This window comes from Aotus nancymaae, unplaced genomic scaffold, assembly GCF_030222135.1.
Source record: "Aotus nancymaae isolate 86718 unplaced genomic scaffold, 86718_ANA_hifiasm-v0.15.2.pri h1tg000015l_0, whole genome shotgun sequence".
NCBI lineage: Eukaryota > Metazoa > Chordata > Mammalia > Primates > Aotidae > Aotus > Aotus nancymaae.
The window spans coordinates 253610-269098 of NW_026988426.1; the positions used below are offsets into that span (position 1 = coordinate 253610).

Sequence of the window (15489 nt, forward strand, 5' to 3'; positions counted from 1 at the left end):
TGACCTAAGAAGGAGGAGCAGTAGTGAGGGGCAGAGGCCATCACCCAGGCCTCAAGTAATGCCATCAGGAATCCCACTCTATCCAGTGAGGGAGCATCTTGGGGACCTTCTGAGGATTCCCTATCCCCCATCAACCCCTAGCCCCTGCTTCCTCAGCTCAGGATCCCTCGTTGCTCACCCCCTGCCTGACCACCCCTGCTAGCTCATTTTCCACTTAAAATTTTGTTTTTTGTGTTTTTTTTTGTTTGTTTGTTTTTTTAAGACAGAGTCTTATTCCGTGACCTAGGCTAGAGTGCAGTGGTGCGATCTTGGGTCACTGCAACCTCCACCTCCTTGGTTCAAGCAGTTCTTGTGCCTCAGCCTCCCAAGTAGCTGGGATTACAGGGGCATGCCACCACGTCTGGCTAATTTTTGTATTTTTGTATTTTTGTATTTTTTTTTTTTTTTTTTTTGAGACAGAGTCTTGCTCTGTGCCCAGGCTAGAGTGCAGTGGTGCGATCTAGGCTTACTGCAACCTCTGCCTCCTGGGTTCAAGCGATTCTCCAGCCTCAGCCTCCCAGGTATCTGGGATTACAGGCACCCGTCTCTGTGCCCAGCTAATTTTTATATTTTTAGTAGAGACGATGTTTTACCATCTTGGTCAGGCTGGTCTCGAACTCCTGATCTCGTGATCCACCTGCCTCAGCCTCCCAAAGTGCTGGGATTATAGGCATAGCCACTGCGCCCGGCCTTCACTTCAACTCTCTACTGCCTTCTCTCCAGACCTAGGCCAGGCTAGGCCAAGGAGGAGGAATTTTTCCAAATGACCTCTTCCAAATACTTGAAGGTACAGGAAACGAGACAGGAGGTGTGGGGTGTGGACAAAGGGAGTGTCTCTATTACTGAGGAAGAGGTGCAAGGAGTAGAAAATAGAGGGAAAAGGACGAATGAGCCCAGACCCAGTAGGTAAACAGCAGGAAGAGAGGAGGGGCTGGCTTCAGGTCAAAGGGATATGGGTGGGAAGCTTTCGAGCATCAGGAGGAACCTGCTGCCTCAGGATGGAGATAAGTTTGGTAGACAGGGAATCCCAGTGGGGTAGCCAAGAGCATCTGTGCATAGAGTTGTTCCAGAAGGTGGGCTGGGACTTCCCAGTTCCAACAACCGGGTAGGCTCTCAGGAGCAGGGAGTGGACAGCAACGTGATGGCTTCAGACGCCATCAGCTCTGCAGCACCTGAGACCTGGAGCTGCTTGTGCTGCCTGCCCCTGCCTGGGCTCCTGCCCTCCCACACCCACTAAGCCGGGCAGCAGGCCTCCATCCCTGCCCCTGGCCCTCCAACCCCCCAGGCTTCCACACCAGGCCTCGCTGCAGCCTTTTATTCTATCCATCAAATTTCTTGTCCATGATAGTCAGGTTGGGGGCCCCTCCTGGACAGCCCCCTGAACATTTTACAAAACAATTCCCTGCCCTACCCTGGCTGGTGGTCCCCAGCCCCTAGCAACCCCATCGCACACACATGCGCATAGTGGTCATTGCTCCTTAGCCCCTGGCTGGGGCAGACTCCCTCCAGGGGTCGGGCTAGCATGAGGGGGATTAGCTCTCAGGGGCTGGGGGCCACCACCCCCACCTCCCACATCCCTCTGCAGCATGTCCAGGGCCTCCCAGAAGAAGTCCTTCTGTGCGGCCATCAGGGGCATCCACCCTATGATCTCCTTCATCTTCTCCATGCGGTCCTGCAACGTGTGGCAACTGTGGATCTGGCTGAGGTACTCCTCGCAGGCCCGGGCCATCCCCCCGGGGTCCTGGGGTGCTCCGGCCCCTAGGCTGGGCTCCAGAGTCCCCACCACCCTGCTGGCCGGCAGGTCGCGATAGGAGGTGTGCTCCTCAATGTCATGGCTGGTTAACATGTAGAGACAGTCCCTGGTGGCGCAGAGGGCACAGGCACACAGAGGGACCTTGGAGGAGGTGAGAAAGGGGTGGGGCTGAGTGGTACTTTCCTTGCAGGGGTTCCCAGGGAGCCTGGGCTAATCTGTGTTCTTCTCTCTCACACCAGCCCTGAGCCTGCTAAGTCCCAGGGGCGTTGTGGCCAGCACAGTCTGCTAAGGGACAGAGCAGAGTGCATGTTATGTGGCAGAGGAAGTAGGTGGGGTGGTGCTGGGGAAATGGGACTCCCTATGTCCCTACAGGAGCTCCAGCTACACTCTTGTGGGCTTCCTGGCTCAGGGCTCTCGTCCTCCCTGGGTACCCGCTCCCCTGACCCCGATCTGACCTTGACTTGGAGCTTGACGAAGGAGGCACTCCCCTTGGGCCAGCCGGGGAGGCGGCCCCCAGCTCCGCAGCCGCAGCCCAGCAGCTCCTTGCTGAAGTCCGAGCTCTGGCTCAGCACTAGGGAGTGGTTGAGGCCGCACCACAGGGCGATGGGCCGCTGCAGGTAACGAACCTGGGGACACACGGCCAGGGGCCCTGAGCGGGGAGCACCAAGGGACTGGGGGGCCGGGTGGGAAAAGGTTGACTGGAAGGCTCCGGGAGGATGTGAAATGGGGGTGATGAAATGGGAGCCAGCACTGCCCTGCACCCTAGGTCTGCCCTGCTGACCCCTGCAGCCCCCATACTCTAACTGGTCACATGGGGTCCTGTTCTTCTGTTAGTACCTCATCTATGCCCCCCAGCAAACCAGCTCCTTGCCTGAGCCCTGGGCCTGCTATGTACCCCTCATTGTCAGCCCACACGTCTGTGCCAGTCCAACCTCGGGGAGACTTGCTCCTTGTGCAATTCCAGGGTAGCCCGCCACGCCACCCCAAGGAAGGACTTTCCTTCCACTGTCCCTCCCTTCTGCTCTAGTATTTTCTTTTTTCTCTTTCTTCTTTTTTTGAGATGGAGTCTGACTCTGTTGCTCAGGCTGGAGTGCAATGACACGATCTCCTGGGTTCAAATGATCCTCCCACCTCAGCCTCCCAAGTAGCTGGGGCTACAGGTCCCTGCCACCACGCCCAGCTAATTTTTGTATTTTTAGTGGAGACAGGGTTTCACCATGTTGACCAGGCTGGTCTCAGACTCCTGACCTCAGGTGATCCACCTGCCTTAACCTCCCAAAGTGCTGGGATTACAGGCGTGGGCTACCATGCCCCACCAGCATTCTAGCATTTTCATTTCCTTTTTTTTGAGATGGACTCTCACTCTGATGCCCAGGCTGGAATGCAGTGGCGCAATCTCGGCTCACTGCAACCTCCGTCTCCCAGGTTCAAGTGATTCTCCTGCCTCAGCCTCCCAAGTAGCTGGGATTACAGGCGTGCACCACCATGCTCAGCTAATTTTTGTATTTTTAGTGGAGACAAGGTTTCACCATGTTGGCCAGGCTGGTCTTCACGGCCTCCCAAAGTGAAAGATTACAGGCATGAGTCTCTGCGCCCGGCCTAGTATTTTCAACTTATCACATAGTTCTCTTCCAAAATGGCCACCCTGTTTTTGAAAAAAACGCTTCTACTTGCTTCCTGCTGCTTCCTGCCTCTCTCTCTCAAGCAGCAGAGTTGGTTACATGACCGATCTGAGCTTGACCACACTGTTGTTCCTTCCCACAACGAGTCTTTCCAGCAACTCCCAGGGATCTGGCTTTTCTCTCTATTACACTACTGACATGCTGTCTCTAAAGGCACTTGGCCTCTCAGCAGCTAAATCCCAGGGCCTCTTCTGCCTGCTCCTTCTCCTGAGCCTGTTAGCGCTTTAATTCTAAAGACACTGGTAAGTAATTTATGGTCATCCTAGAAAAATTATGAAACATTGGCAAGCAAAAATTAGTTTTAAAATCACTGGAAATCCCACCACCCACTATTAACATCTTGCTAGATATTCTTTACTGTTGGCTAAACAAATAAATATACATAAGTTGTATATTTTTTTTAGGGAGAGGGTCTCAGTGTCACCCAGGCTGTAGTACAGTGGTGCGATCACAGCTCACTGCAGCCTCTAACTCCTGGCCTCAAGCAGTCCCCTTGCCTCAGCATCCTTAGTAGCTGGGATTACAGATGCTAGCCACCAGAACGGGCAAGTTGTGTATTTTTAAACAAAAAATGAGATAGTGCTAGGTGTGGTGGCTCACGTCTGTAATCCCAGAACTTTGGGAGTCTGAGGTAGGAGGACTGCTTAAAGCCATTAATTCAATATAAGCCTGGGCAACAGAGCAAGACCTTGTCTATTAAAAAAAAAAAAATTATCCAGGCGTAGTGGCATATTCCTGTAGTCCTAGCTACTTGGGAGGTTGAGGCGGGGGAGTTGGAAGCTGCAGTGAGCTATGATCATGCCACTGCACTTCAGCTTGGGAAGCAGTGAGACCCCATCTCAAAAACGTAATAATAAACATAAAAAGGGGCTGGGTGCGGTGGCTCATGCCTGTAATCCCAGCACTTTGGGAGGCGGAGGCAGGTGGCTTACCTGAGGTCAGGAGTTCGAGACCAGCCTGGCCAACATGGCGAAACCCTGTCCCTACTAAAAAAACAAAAATTAACTAGGCGTGGTGGCATGCACCTGTAGTCTCAGCAACTTGGGAGGCTGAGGCAGGAAAATCACTGGAACCTGAGAGAGGCAGAGGTTGCAGTGGGCCAAGACGTGCCACTGCACTCCAGCCTGGGAGATGGAGAGAGACTGTGTCTTGAAAATAAAAATAAAAATAAATGGTACGATGTAAACTATTTCATAAATTTTTTTAACCTAAAAATATGGCATGACTGTCTTTTCCATGTCAGTACTTATATTGTATCTTACATTGTCACACCATCACCATTAACCACCCTGCCACCCATCCCATATGAAACTTCCTTCTCCCGTGGCTTCTGGGACAGGTGTTAGAAGGGTGCATGGCCTGTCTCAGAGGCATCTCTTCTTCAACCACTGCCTACCACGGGGCCTGCTTTCTAGAGATGCTTTTCAGTTTCTACTTCTGTACATTCAACCATGTTCCCAGGTAGAATGTAATTGCCAGCTAGACGTTTCCAATTGAGTGTGGGTTTTTGTTTTGTTTTGTTTCTGAGACTGAGTCTCACTCTGTCGCCCAGGCTGGAGTGCAGTGGTGCAGTCTTGGCTCACTACAACCTCCGCCTCCCAGGTTCAAGCAATTCTTATGCCTCTGCCTCCCAAGTAGCTGGGATTATAGGCACAAGCCACCACACCTGGCTAATTTTTTTATATTTTTAGTAGAGACAGGGTTTCACCATGTTGACCAGGCTGGTCTCAAACTCCTGACCTCAAGTGATCAGCTCACCTTGGCCTCCCAAAGTGCTGGAATTCCAGGCATGAGCCTCCCTGCCCAGCCTCCAGTTGAGTGTTCTACTCTCACTGCAAGAGGTCTAGGTTCACACTCTCTTCTTCCTTAAACCAGTATTCCTTTTTAACTCTCACTTTGTTGGTAATACCATCTTTCTTTCTTTTCTTTTTTTCTTTTTCTTTTTGAGACAGGGTCTCTCTGTTGGCCAGGCTGGAGTGCCATGGCATAATCTCAGCTCCCTGCAATCTCTACTTGGGCTCAAGCGATCCTCCCACCCCATAGCCTTCCAGGTAGCTGGGACTACAGGTGCATGCCACCAGGCCCGGTTAATTTCTGTATTTTTTCTAGAGACAGGATTTCACCATGTTATCCTGGCGGATCTCGTGCTCCTGGGCTTAAGTGATCTGCCCGCATCCGCCTCCCAAAGTGCTGGAATTACAGGTGGGAGATATTACCTTTCTTCCAGAGCCACCTCTGTCTTATACCTCACTCTTCTACATCTAAACAGTTTCGAGGGCCTATTCATTTTCTTCCCAAGTATCTCCTATATCCATTCCTTCCCATTCTCGCGGCAGCGCGAGGCCCTTGTCACTCAACAGCCTCCTGGCAGGCTCCCCACCTTGGCCTCCTCTGCACAAGGCTGGCTGACATGTTCTATTAGCTCTTACGGGTTGCCTTTTCCCATTCCAGAACCTGCAGTGACTCTTCCCCAAATCCACACCTCTCCAGACTCTTGCCCACCTGTACCACCTCATACCTCAGTGATTCCCAATGCCTTCTGTGCTTTAGTGAGACTCATCTTGTCACTGTCCCAGGTATGTGCAAGTTGTGTGCCTATCCCCCACCTCATCACACAGAATGCCTTCTCTACCCATACCTAAGTCTTATGTAACCTACGAGGCCCTGCTCACATCGTTGTTTTTTTTTTTGAGACGGAGTCTCGTTCTGATGTTCAGGCTAGAGTGCAGTGGCATGATTTTGGCTCACTGCAACCTCGGCCTCCCAGGTTTAAGAGATTCTCCTGCCTCAGCCTCCCGAGTAGCTGGGATTACAAGCACGTACCAGCTAATTTTTTTTTCTTTCTTTTTTTTTTTAGACAGAATCTTGTCTGTCACCCAGGCTGGAGTGATATGGTATGATCTCAGCTCACTGCAACCTCCGCCTCCTGGGTTCAAGCAATTCTCTGCCTCAGCCTCCTGAGTAACTGGGATTACAGGTGCCTGCCACCACACCCAGCTAATTTTTGCATTTTTAGTAGAGATAGGGTTTCACCATCTTGGCCAGGCCGGTCTTGAATTCCTGACCTCAAGTGATCCACCCATCTTGGCCTCCCAAACTGCTGGGATTATAGGTATGGGCCACCACCAAACCTTGACACCCAGATAATTTTTATATTTTTAGTAGAGACAGGGTTTCACCATGTTGCCCAGGCTGTTCTCGAACTCCTGACCTCAAGTGATCTACCCACCTCAGCCTCCCTAAGTGCTGGGATTACAGGTATGAGCCACCACACCCGGCCCCTGCTTATACCTCTTCTAGAAGTTACTCTAGCTCACTCAGGTCACCCACTCTACCCCTTCACTAAATTTCTATTACATTTGCAGTGTTCACTGCAGAGAATCGACCTCATAGTGTCAACCCTAGGTAAGACATGGGCCAGTACCACCACTGGCATTACATACTGATAGGCTTAATTTCTCAGAGGAACAGAAACTGGATTCTATGGAAGTTGGAGAAGTGGACAGATCTGGGGGTTCAGGGATTGGAGGAAGGGGGTTGGGAAGAATTGCTGGAAAACAATCTCACCTGTGTGGGTTCCCCTCGGTCCATTTTGTCCCCTGTTCCTAGCTGCCCATATCTGTTATTTCCTTGCATAAAGATTCGGCCAAATTCATCCACCAGGCCAAGGTGATTGTAGCCAAGAGCACAGAACAGGATCTAGAGTGCAAGACAGAAAGGGGAGATAGGCATTCTGTTCTCTCCAGAGGAACTCTGAGCTCCAGAGTCTCCCAACCACTAACCTGGCATCCCCAGCTGATCTATCTATCTATCTATCTGTCTAAGAGATGGGGTCTCGCTATGTTGCCCAGGCTGCCTTGAACTCCTGGGCTCAAGTGATCCTCCCTCCTCAGCCTCCCTCTGTGCCCAGCCCCAAGCTATCTCTTTTTGCATGGCCCTCTCCCTGGGGATCCCCTGTCCCTCTGGATCAATCATTTGATTCCTGCTCATGTTTCAGACCTTCCAGTCCCTATGGCCCCACCCCTCTGGTTTGCCCCATCCCTCCAAGAGCCTACCTTGGCAGGCAGTGAGAGAGCAAGCGGCATCTGCTGGTCCAGGGGGTCAAAGGCTTGAAGGGTCCCAAAGAGATCACGATACACCCCTGGGGTATGCACCTCAAAATATACTCCCCCCTGTTCTGGGGGGTCAGGAGCCTTCAGCTCAGCAGCTTTGGGCACCCATTTCCTAGGGATAAGGCCCCACCTGGATGAAAGCTACAGGAGCCTGGGAGTCCTCACACCCACTAGGAATGCATCAGCCATGATGTCTGGGAACCGAAAACATCTTTTATTTTTGAGACCGAGTCTCGCTCAGTTGCCCAGGCTGGAGCAAAGTGATATGATCTCAGGTCACTGCAACCTCTACCTCCCGGTTCAAGTGATTCTCCTGCCTCAGCCTCTGGTGTAGCTGGGATTACAGGCACCTGCCACCACACCCAGCTAATTTTTGTATTTTTAGTAGAGAAGAGGTTTCGCCATGTTGGCCAGGCTGGTTTCGAACTCTGGGCCTCAGATGATCTGCCCGCCTCAGCTTCCCGAAGTGCTGAGATTACAGGTGTGAGCCACCGCACCCAGCCCTAAACACATCTTTTCACTAGGATGCCCTCAGGGGTTCATCATCTAGCTGGAGTAAGGGTGAGGGGTGTTGGTGTTTGGAGGGTCTAACCAAGGTTGGGGGCTTGCGGTGCGGTGGGGATCCATACCAGTGATGTAGAGCGTGCTGCTTTGGTTGGAACTCATGCAGGCCACGCGCAGGTGAGGCAGGCAGTGGGACACCTTCCTCAGGGCCAGCTGAACTGTGTAGGAGCGTGGCTGGTCCAGCTGGGTCTCATTCACTACCAAAGAGTAGATCTTTCCTTCCTCTGGGGGTAGGGGAGGGAGACAGTTAGCTGGGGAGAGGATTCTCCAATAGCCGCATAAATGTCCCAAGAGACTCCCTAAACCATACAGGTGACACATTTACTGCCCTAGAGTGGGGCTGGGAGAAAAAGGGCAAGAAAGAAATAAGGGAAGAGAGACCCCAAGTCCCCCAGACTCCAGCCTCCACAATAAGTCAGGGAAGTACTTCAGCATGAGAGACAAGTGGAGAGAAAAATCTAGCAGATTTGGTAGAATCCAATTTGAGTGAGAGGTCTGGTGATTGAGAGTCCTGCCTGGCATTCAGAAGTTTAGAAGTGGTCAAGTGTGGTGGCTCACACCTATAATCCCAGCACTTTGGAAGGCCAAGGAGGATCACTTAAGGCTGGGAGTTTGAGACCAGCCTGGGCCACATAGCAAGACCCAATTTCTACCCACCTCCAAAAAAATTTATTTAAGAAAAAGTCTTGTGGGGCGCGGCTTTGAAGCCCTGCAGCCTTGTCAGGCTCAGTCCCCTCCCCGCCTCAAAAAAAAAAAAAAGAAAGAAAAAGTCTAGAGGGTCTCAGGCCTAGGGCTTAAGTATAGAGGACACTGGGAAAGTAGGGAGCAGTTTGGAGTATAATGAGGTGCTTGGCATGGAAGCTGGAGAGATCAGATTTTTCTTTCTTTCTTTCTTTTTCTTTTTTTTTGAGAGGGAGTCTTACTCTGTCGCCAGACTGGAGTGAAGTGGCACAATCTTGGCTCACTGTAACCTCCACCTCCTGCGTTCAAGCAGTTCTCCTGCCTCAGCCTTCTGAGTAGCTGGGACTACAGGCATGTGCCACGATGCCCAGCTAATTTTTGTATTTTTAGTAGAGATGGGGATCTCACCATGTTGGCCACATGGTCTCGATCTCTTGACCTCATGATCTGCCTGCCTTGGCCTCCCAAAGTGCTGGGATTACAGGCGTGAGCCACCGCGCCCTGCCTTTTTTTGTTTTTTGAGATGGAGTCTGGCTCTATCACCCATGTCTGGAGTGCAGTGGCACAATCTCAGTTCATTGCAACCGCTGCCTCCCAGGTTCAAGTGATTCTCCTGTCTCAGCCCTCAGTCCTTAGCCTCCTGAGTAGCTGGGACTATAGGTGCCCACCACCATGCCCGGCTAATTTATATATATATATATATATATATATATATATATATATATATATATATATATATATATTTTTTTTTAGTAGAGATGGGGTTTCACCATCATGGCGAGTCTGGTCTTGAACTCCTGACCTCAAGTGATCTGCCCGTCTCAGCCTCCCAAAGTGCTGGGATTACAGGCGTGAGCCACCATGCCCTGCCAAGATCAGACTCTGTTTTTCTTTTGTTTTGTTTTATTTGACATGGAGTCTCACTCTGTCGTTAGGCTGGAGTGCAATGGTACGATCTCAGCTCACTGCAATCTCCACCTCCTGGGTTCAAGCCATTCTCCTGCCTCAGCCTCCCAAATAGCTGGGATTACAGGCACCTACCACCACACCCAGCTAATTTTTGTATTTTTAGTAGAGACGGGGTTTCACCATGTTAGCCAGAATGGTCTCAATCTCCGAACCTCATGATCCACCTGCCTCAGCCTCCCAAAGTGCTGGGATTACAGGCATGAGCCACTGTGCCCGGCCCAAGATCAAACTTTTTAAAATCAGGTGTTCACTAGAATAGTGGTTTGCAAACTGGTTTTTGGCAGCAGGGCCTTTTTCTTGTATTGGAGACAGAGTCTCGCTCTGTCCCCCAGGCTGGAAGGCAGTGTCACGATCTCGGCTCACTGAAACCTCCACTTCCTGGGTTTAAGCGATTCTCCTGCCTCAGGTTACCAAGTAGCTGGGACTACAGGCATGTGCCACCAACCTGGCTATTCTTTTTTTTTTTTTTTTTGAGACAGAGTCTCACTCTGTCTCCCAGGCTGGAGTGCAATGGCACAGTCTCAGTTCACTGCAACCTCCGCACCTCCTGGGTTCAAGTGATTCTCCTGCCTCAGCCTTCTGAGTAACTAGGATTACAGGTGCACACCACCACACCTGGGTAATAGTTGTATTTTTACTAGGGGTTTCGCCATGTTGGCCTGGCTGATCTCAAACTTATGACCTCAGGTGATCCACCTGCCTCGGCCTCCCAAAGTGCTAGGATTACAGGCGTGAGCCACTGCACCCAGCCTGATTTTTGTATTTTTTTAAGTAGAGATGGGGTTTCACTATGTTGGTCTCAATCTCTTGAACTCGTCATCCTCCCACCTTGGTGTCCTAAAGTGCTAGGATTACAGGTGTGAGCCACCATACCCAACCTAATTTCTGTATTTTTAGTAGAGATGGGGTTTCATCATGTTGGCCAGGCTGGTCTCGAACTCCAGACCTCAGGTGATTTGCCTGCCTCAGCCTCCCAAAGTGCTGGGATTACAGGCATGAGCCACTGCATCCAGACTGGGCCTTTTATTCATGTAAAATATTAAGCAGAATCCTAGACTGGGAGACAGAAAAAAGCAGAGCTGTTTAGATGGAGACTAGGATAAGGTGGCATATGGAACCGGCTCTGAGGGGCCTCCCTCCTCCTCCCCTGCAGCAGGGCCTGGGGAGTCTGCAGGAAACAGTTTGCAAAAGCCACTGCTTTGGACCACACCTGTGAGGAGCAGTAGAGCCCGCTGGGTCTCCTGACCAACCAGCACGATCTGCTTGAAGCTCATGGAGTGGTGGAATGTCATCTTGAAGACCCGCTGCCCACTAGACTGCAGGTAGACCTCCACGCAGTCACAGGCCCGGCTGCTGGTGGCACCCACCACTCCCTGCTGCTCCCGAGTGGCCAAGACATAGAGGTATTTTCGGTAAGCTGTGTCACACCTTGGGTCCGAGGCAAACTGGGGAAAAAGATGAAGGGTGTATGGGATCTAGGATTTCAAAAACGGATGACGCTGGGGCAGCTGGATCCTGGAGTGGGAGGTGAGATGCTTGGATCCAGGGTTGTGAAATGAGCCCCTGCTTTAAAGTTCCTATGTGGAAGGGCAGAGGTCATAGGAAAGATGCCTAGGGACTGATGGGGCCCTAGGCCCCCAAAAGAGGGGTGGCGATATGGTTAGGCTGTGTGTCCCCACCCAAATCTCATCTGGAATTGTCATCCCCAGGTGGGAGGTGATTGGATCATGGGGGCGGTTTCCCACATGCTCTTCTCATGATAGTGAGTTCTCATGAGGTCTTATGGGTTTATTAAGACAGTTTTCCCTGCTCTTGCTTGTGCGCTCCTGCCTGCTGCCATGTAAGACGTGCCTCTTCTCCTTCGGCCATGAGTGCAAGTTTCCTGAGACCTCCCAGTTATGCAGAACTATGAGTCAATTAAACCTCTGCTTTATAAATTACCCTGTCTCAGGTATGTCTTTTTTTTGAGACGGAGTTTTGCTCTTCTTGCCCAGGCTGGACTGCAATGGCGTGATCTCAACTCACTGCAGACTCCACCTCCCAGGGTCAAGTGATTCTCCTGCCTCAGCCTCCCAAGTAGCTGGGATTATAGGCATCCGCCACCATACCCAGCTAATTTTTTGTATTTTTAGTAGAGACGGGTTTCGCAATGTTGGCCAGGCTGGTCTCAAACTCCTGGCCTCAGGTGATCCTCCCACCTCCGTCTCCCAAACTGCTGGGATTACAGGCATGAGCCACTGCACCTGGCCTCAGGTACATCTTTATAGCAGCATGAAAATGGAATACAGGTGGCCCTACCAGGGTTCTGCTACTCACATCCTTGGCTCCACAACATAACACAACACAGCGACAGGCCCGCTTCCACTGCATCTGGCCGAGGGTGGAGGAGACCAGGGCATTTTTGAGGAAGAAGAGGGTCCCCACGTAGTCAAGAATGAAGACATGGTCTTTGGTGGGCAAGAAGCGGCGGTAGCCATGGGCTAGGTGGGGGGCTATGCTCTTGCTGAGACATCGGCGGCGGCCTCCAAATGCCTGGAAATACAGGCCCTTCGTGTCTGGAGGAGGGAAGGAGATTGAAGGTTCAAGGGATGGGATGACACCAGGGTGATGAGTCAGAGCTTGTGTAGATTTCTCAGACACCCTGGTTTGTAGCTCCTCCCTATCCCCAGGATAGGGGAACAGACCCCTTATAAAGGAGATGTGGAAAATAAGCTTAGATTATACCAGACATGTGAACTTCAGTCTCCACCCCACCTCAGCCCAGGGTCAAACATGTGCTTCTTAATGAGTAATTCTTTGGCACAACCTTGCATCAGTGATGTCAAGGAAAACTATAAGAATAAAGACACAGAGGACGGGTGCAGCATCCCCCTCACCTTGAGCCCTTCCTCCCATCCTCACAGCCCTGTGAATTTTTGCATGCCTGTAATCCCAGCACTTTGGGAGGCTGAGGTGGGTGGTTCGCTTGAGCCCAGGAATTTGAGACCAGCCTGGGCAATATGACAAAAACCCAACCCTACTAAAAATACAAAAATAAGCTGGGTGTGGGTGCGGGCGCCTATAATCCCGGCTACTTGGGTACTTGGGAGGCTGAGGCATGAGAATCACTTGAACCCGGGAGGCAGAGGTTGCAGTGAGCCAAGATCACATGGGTGCTCCAACGTGGGTGACAAAGCAAGACCTTGTCTCAAGAAAGGAAGGAACAAAAGAAAAGAGGCAGAAAAAGGAGTGAAAAGGCATGATGGATGAAGGCCGGTCACCCTCCCTCACCCCAGCTTTGGATCTGCTTTCTGGGTCCCCCTAATCTCCTAGTGGATGTAAGAAGTAACTGCATAGAGGATCCCTGGAGGGGAATAGGGTCTAGGGCATGGTTCTCAGGCTGGGGGCGATTCTGTCCTTCAGGAACATTGGTTGTCACAATTAAGGGGGGTGCTGCTGGTCATCTGGTGGGTGGAGGCCAGGGTTCCTGCTTAAACATCCTACAATGCAGAGGAGAGCCCCCACAACAAGGAATTATTTTGCCCAAAATATCAATAGTGAGTTCCGAAGCCTTGGGTTAGAGAAGAGAATACTCCAGGTTTGGGGAGTGAGGATGCCTCTAGGGAAAGAGCGGGAAGTGTCTGTATAGAGAGAGACTTGGCAGGAAGGCCGCTAATGGGAACTGTGGGTGGATTCTGAAGACTTGGAGGACGTACTCAAGGGAAAATGTTTGAATTGGACCCGTTTCTTCCGGAGAAAGGAGCCCCGGAAGCACTGTTAGGAGTGTGGAGGTCATCAGGGGACTTTAAGAGTAGGAGGGCTAAGGCAGGACAGAGGCAAGGAGAATGGGAGGTTCTGGGGAAGGTGTACAGTTCAGAATGGCAGCTCTCTTCCAGGGCCGGACTCCAGAACCCTGATCTCGGAGGCGCGGACTCAGCCTGTGACAGACGACTCTCCACACCCCCTCCGCATCGCACACTTTGTGGAAGTAGCGGCAGGTCTGGCCGAGGGCGACAAGGTCTCTGACTGGGAGGAATGAGATGATATGTTCCACCTGGGAGGGAGGAGGGAAGAAGTGGGGGGGTCATCGGTGGCCCCTTGGTGGTCTGGTCCCCAGTCCTATTATTCTCAACCCACCTCCCCAAGGACTCACCAGCTCTGGGGAGAACAACTGGACAGAAATCGGATTCCCTCGTCCCTTCTTCTCTTCACCCCCAAGCTCCGGGCCACAAGAAGGGCAGCTTCTCTTCACCTACCCGAGAAGGGGTGCATAGGGTTCCCACATCTTTTTCTCCCTTCTCTCCGCCTATCTTGGGGCTCATCTGACTCCAGCTCGGTGCAGTCATGTCCTCGTCTCTCCCCAGACCCATCCCTAACTTCTCCAAATAAAACCTCCCCATCTCCTGCAGCCAGCCCCCCTCACCCAGAGCCCCTCCTCCCATCTGCATAGCCCGGTGAATTTTTGCAGCTTCCGTCTCTGGCTTCTCCTCATCATCCTGGCTGCCCTCTCCCTGCTCCTGCCCTCCTGTCTCCTAGGCCCTTGGCCCCCTGTTCCTGCTGGCTTTCCCATACCATGTCCCCTGCCTAGGCTTGGGTGACCTCTGGGGCCCCTCTGCCTCCTAGGCCCCTCCCCCATGAAGTCTGTGGCCAACAAACCTCTGTGTGACATCACTGTTCAGCCACTGTGACCTATTCCCCTTAATCTTGCCCAGGGCCCATCTCTTAACAGCTCCTGGGTTCTAGCTCAGTTCTAACCATCAATGGCTCAAGGGAAATGCATTTTACTGGAGAAATAAAGTGTGAATTATTGGTAGATGACATGTTTATTTCAGGGTGCAAGAGGTTTTCCCACTTGAGGCCCTTTTAGTACTAACTCTGTAGAGAAACACTGGAGAATTCTTCACATCTCAGCAGGCCAAGGCCTCCAGGGATTGGTCGGTAGCTCAAGAGTATAAACTCAAAAAACTATAAACTCAGTTTGACAGGTGAGATGGAGAGGTGACTCTGCTAATTGCTTAGCTCACAAATGATTCAGCAGAATTTTTAGTCTCCTGAAAAACACATTCAAAAGGAGACCATGGCTGGGTGCCAGTGGCTCATGCCTGAAATTCCAGCACTTTTAGATGGCCACAGTGCGATGATGGCTTGAGGCCAGGGGTTCAAGACCAGTCTGGGCAACATAGAGAGACCCTATCTCTATTAAAACAACAACAACTTAAAAATTAGCCAGGCATGGTGGTGCACCACTGTAGTTCCAGCTACTCAGGAGGCTGAGGCAGGAGGATTGCTTGAGCCCAGGAGTTCAAGGCAGCAGTGAGCTAGGATAGCACCACCGTGCTCTAGCCTGGGTGAGAATGAGACCCAGTTTCAAAACAAAAATACAAAAAAAAAGGCCTGGTACAGTGGCTCACGCCTGTAATCCCAGCACTTTGGGAGGCTGAGACAGGTGGATCACCTGAGGTCAGGAGTTCAAGACCAGCCTGACCAACTTGGAGAAACCCTGTCTCTACTAAAAATATAAAATTAGCCGGGCATGGTGGTGCATGCCTGTAATCCCAGGTACTAGGGAGGCTGAGGCAGGAAAATTGCTTGAATCCAGGAGGCGGAGGTTGCAGTGGGCCAAGATCGTGCTATTGCACTCCAGCTTGGCCAACAAGTGCAAAACTCCATCTCAAAAAAGAAAAGAAACAAAGAAAAGCAGACTGCTTTT

The 15489-nt window shown here is 51.5% G+C and overlaps 1 protein-coding gene across 1 annotated transcript; it reads right to left on the reverse strand.

Moving 5' to 3' along the window:
• Nucleotides 1-1339: 1339 nt before the first annotated feature.
• Nucleotides 1340-15144, reverse strand: FBXO24 (F-box protein 24). The gene is given in 12 exon segments (XM_021671586.2): nt 1340-1594; nt 1597-1933; nt 2248-2418; nt 7042-7173; nt 7530-7651; nt 8216-8374; nt 11011-11245; nt 12117-12355; nt 13650-13833; nt 13933-14031; nt 14203-14330; nt 14333-15144. Coding segments are annotated over 12 exon segments (1851 nt in total). The 5' UTR covers nt 14355-15144; the 3' UTR covers nt 1340-1571.
• Nucleotides 15145-15489: the final 345 nt, after the last annotated feature.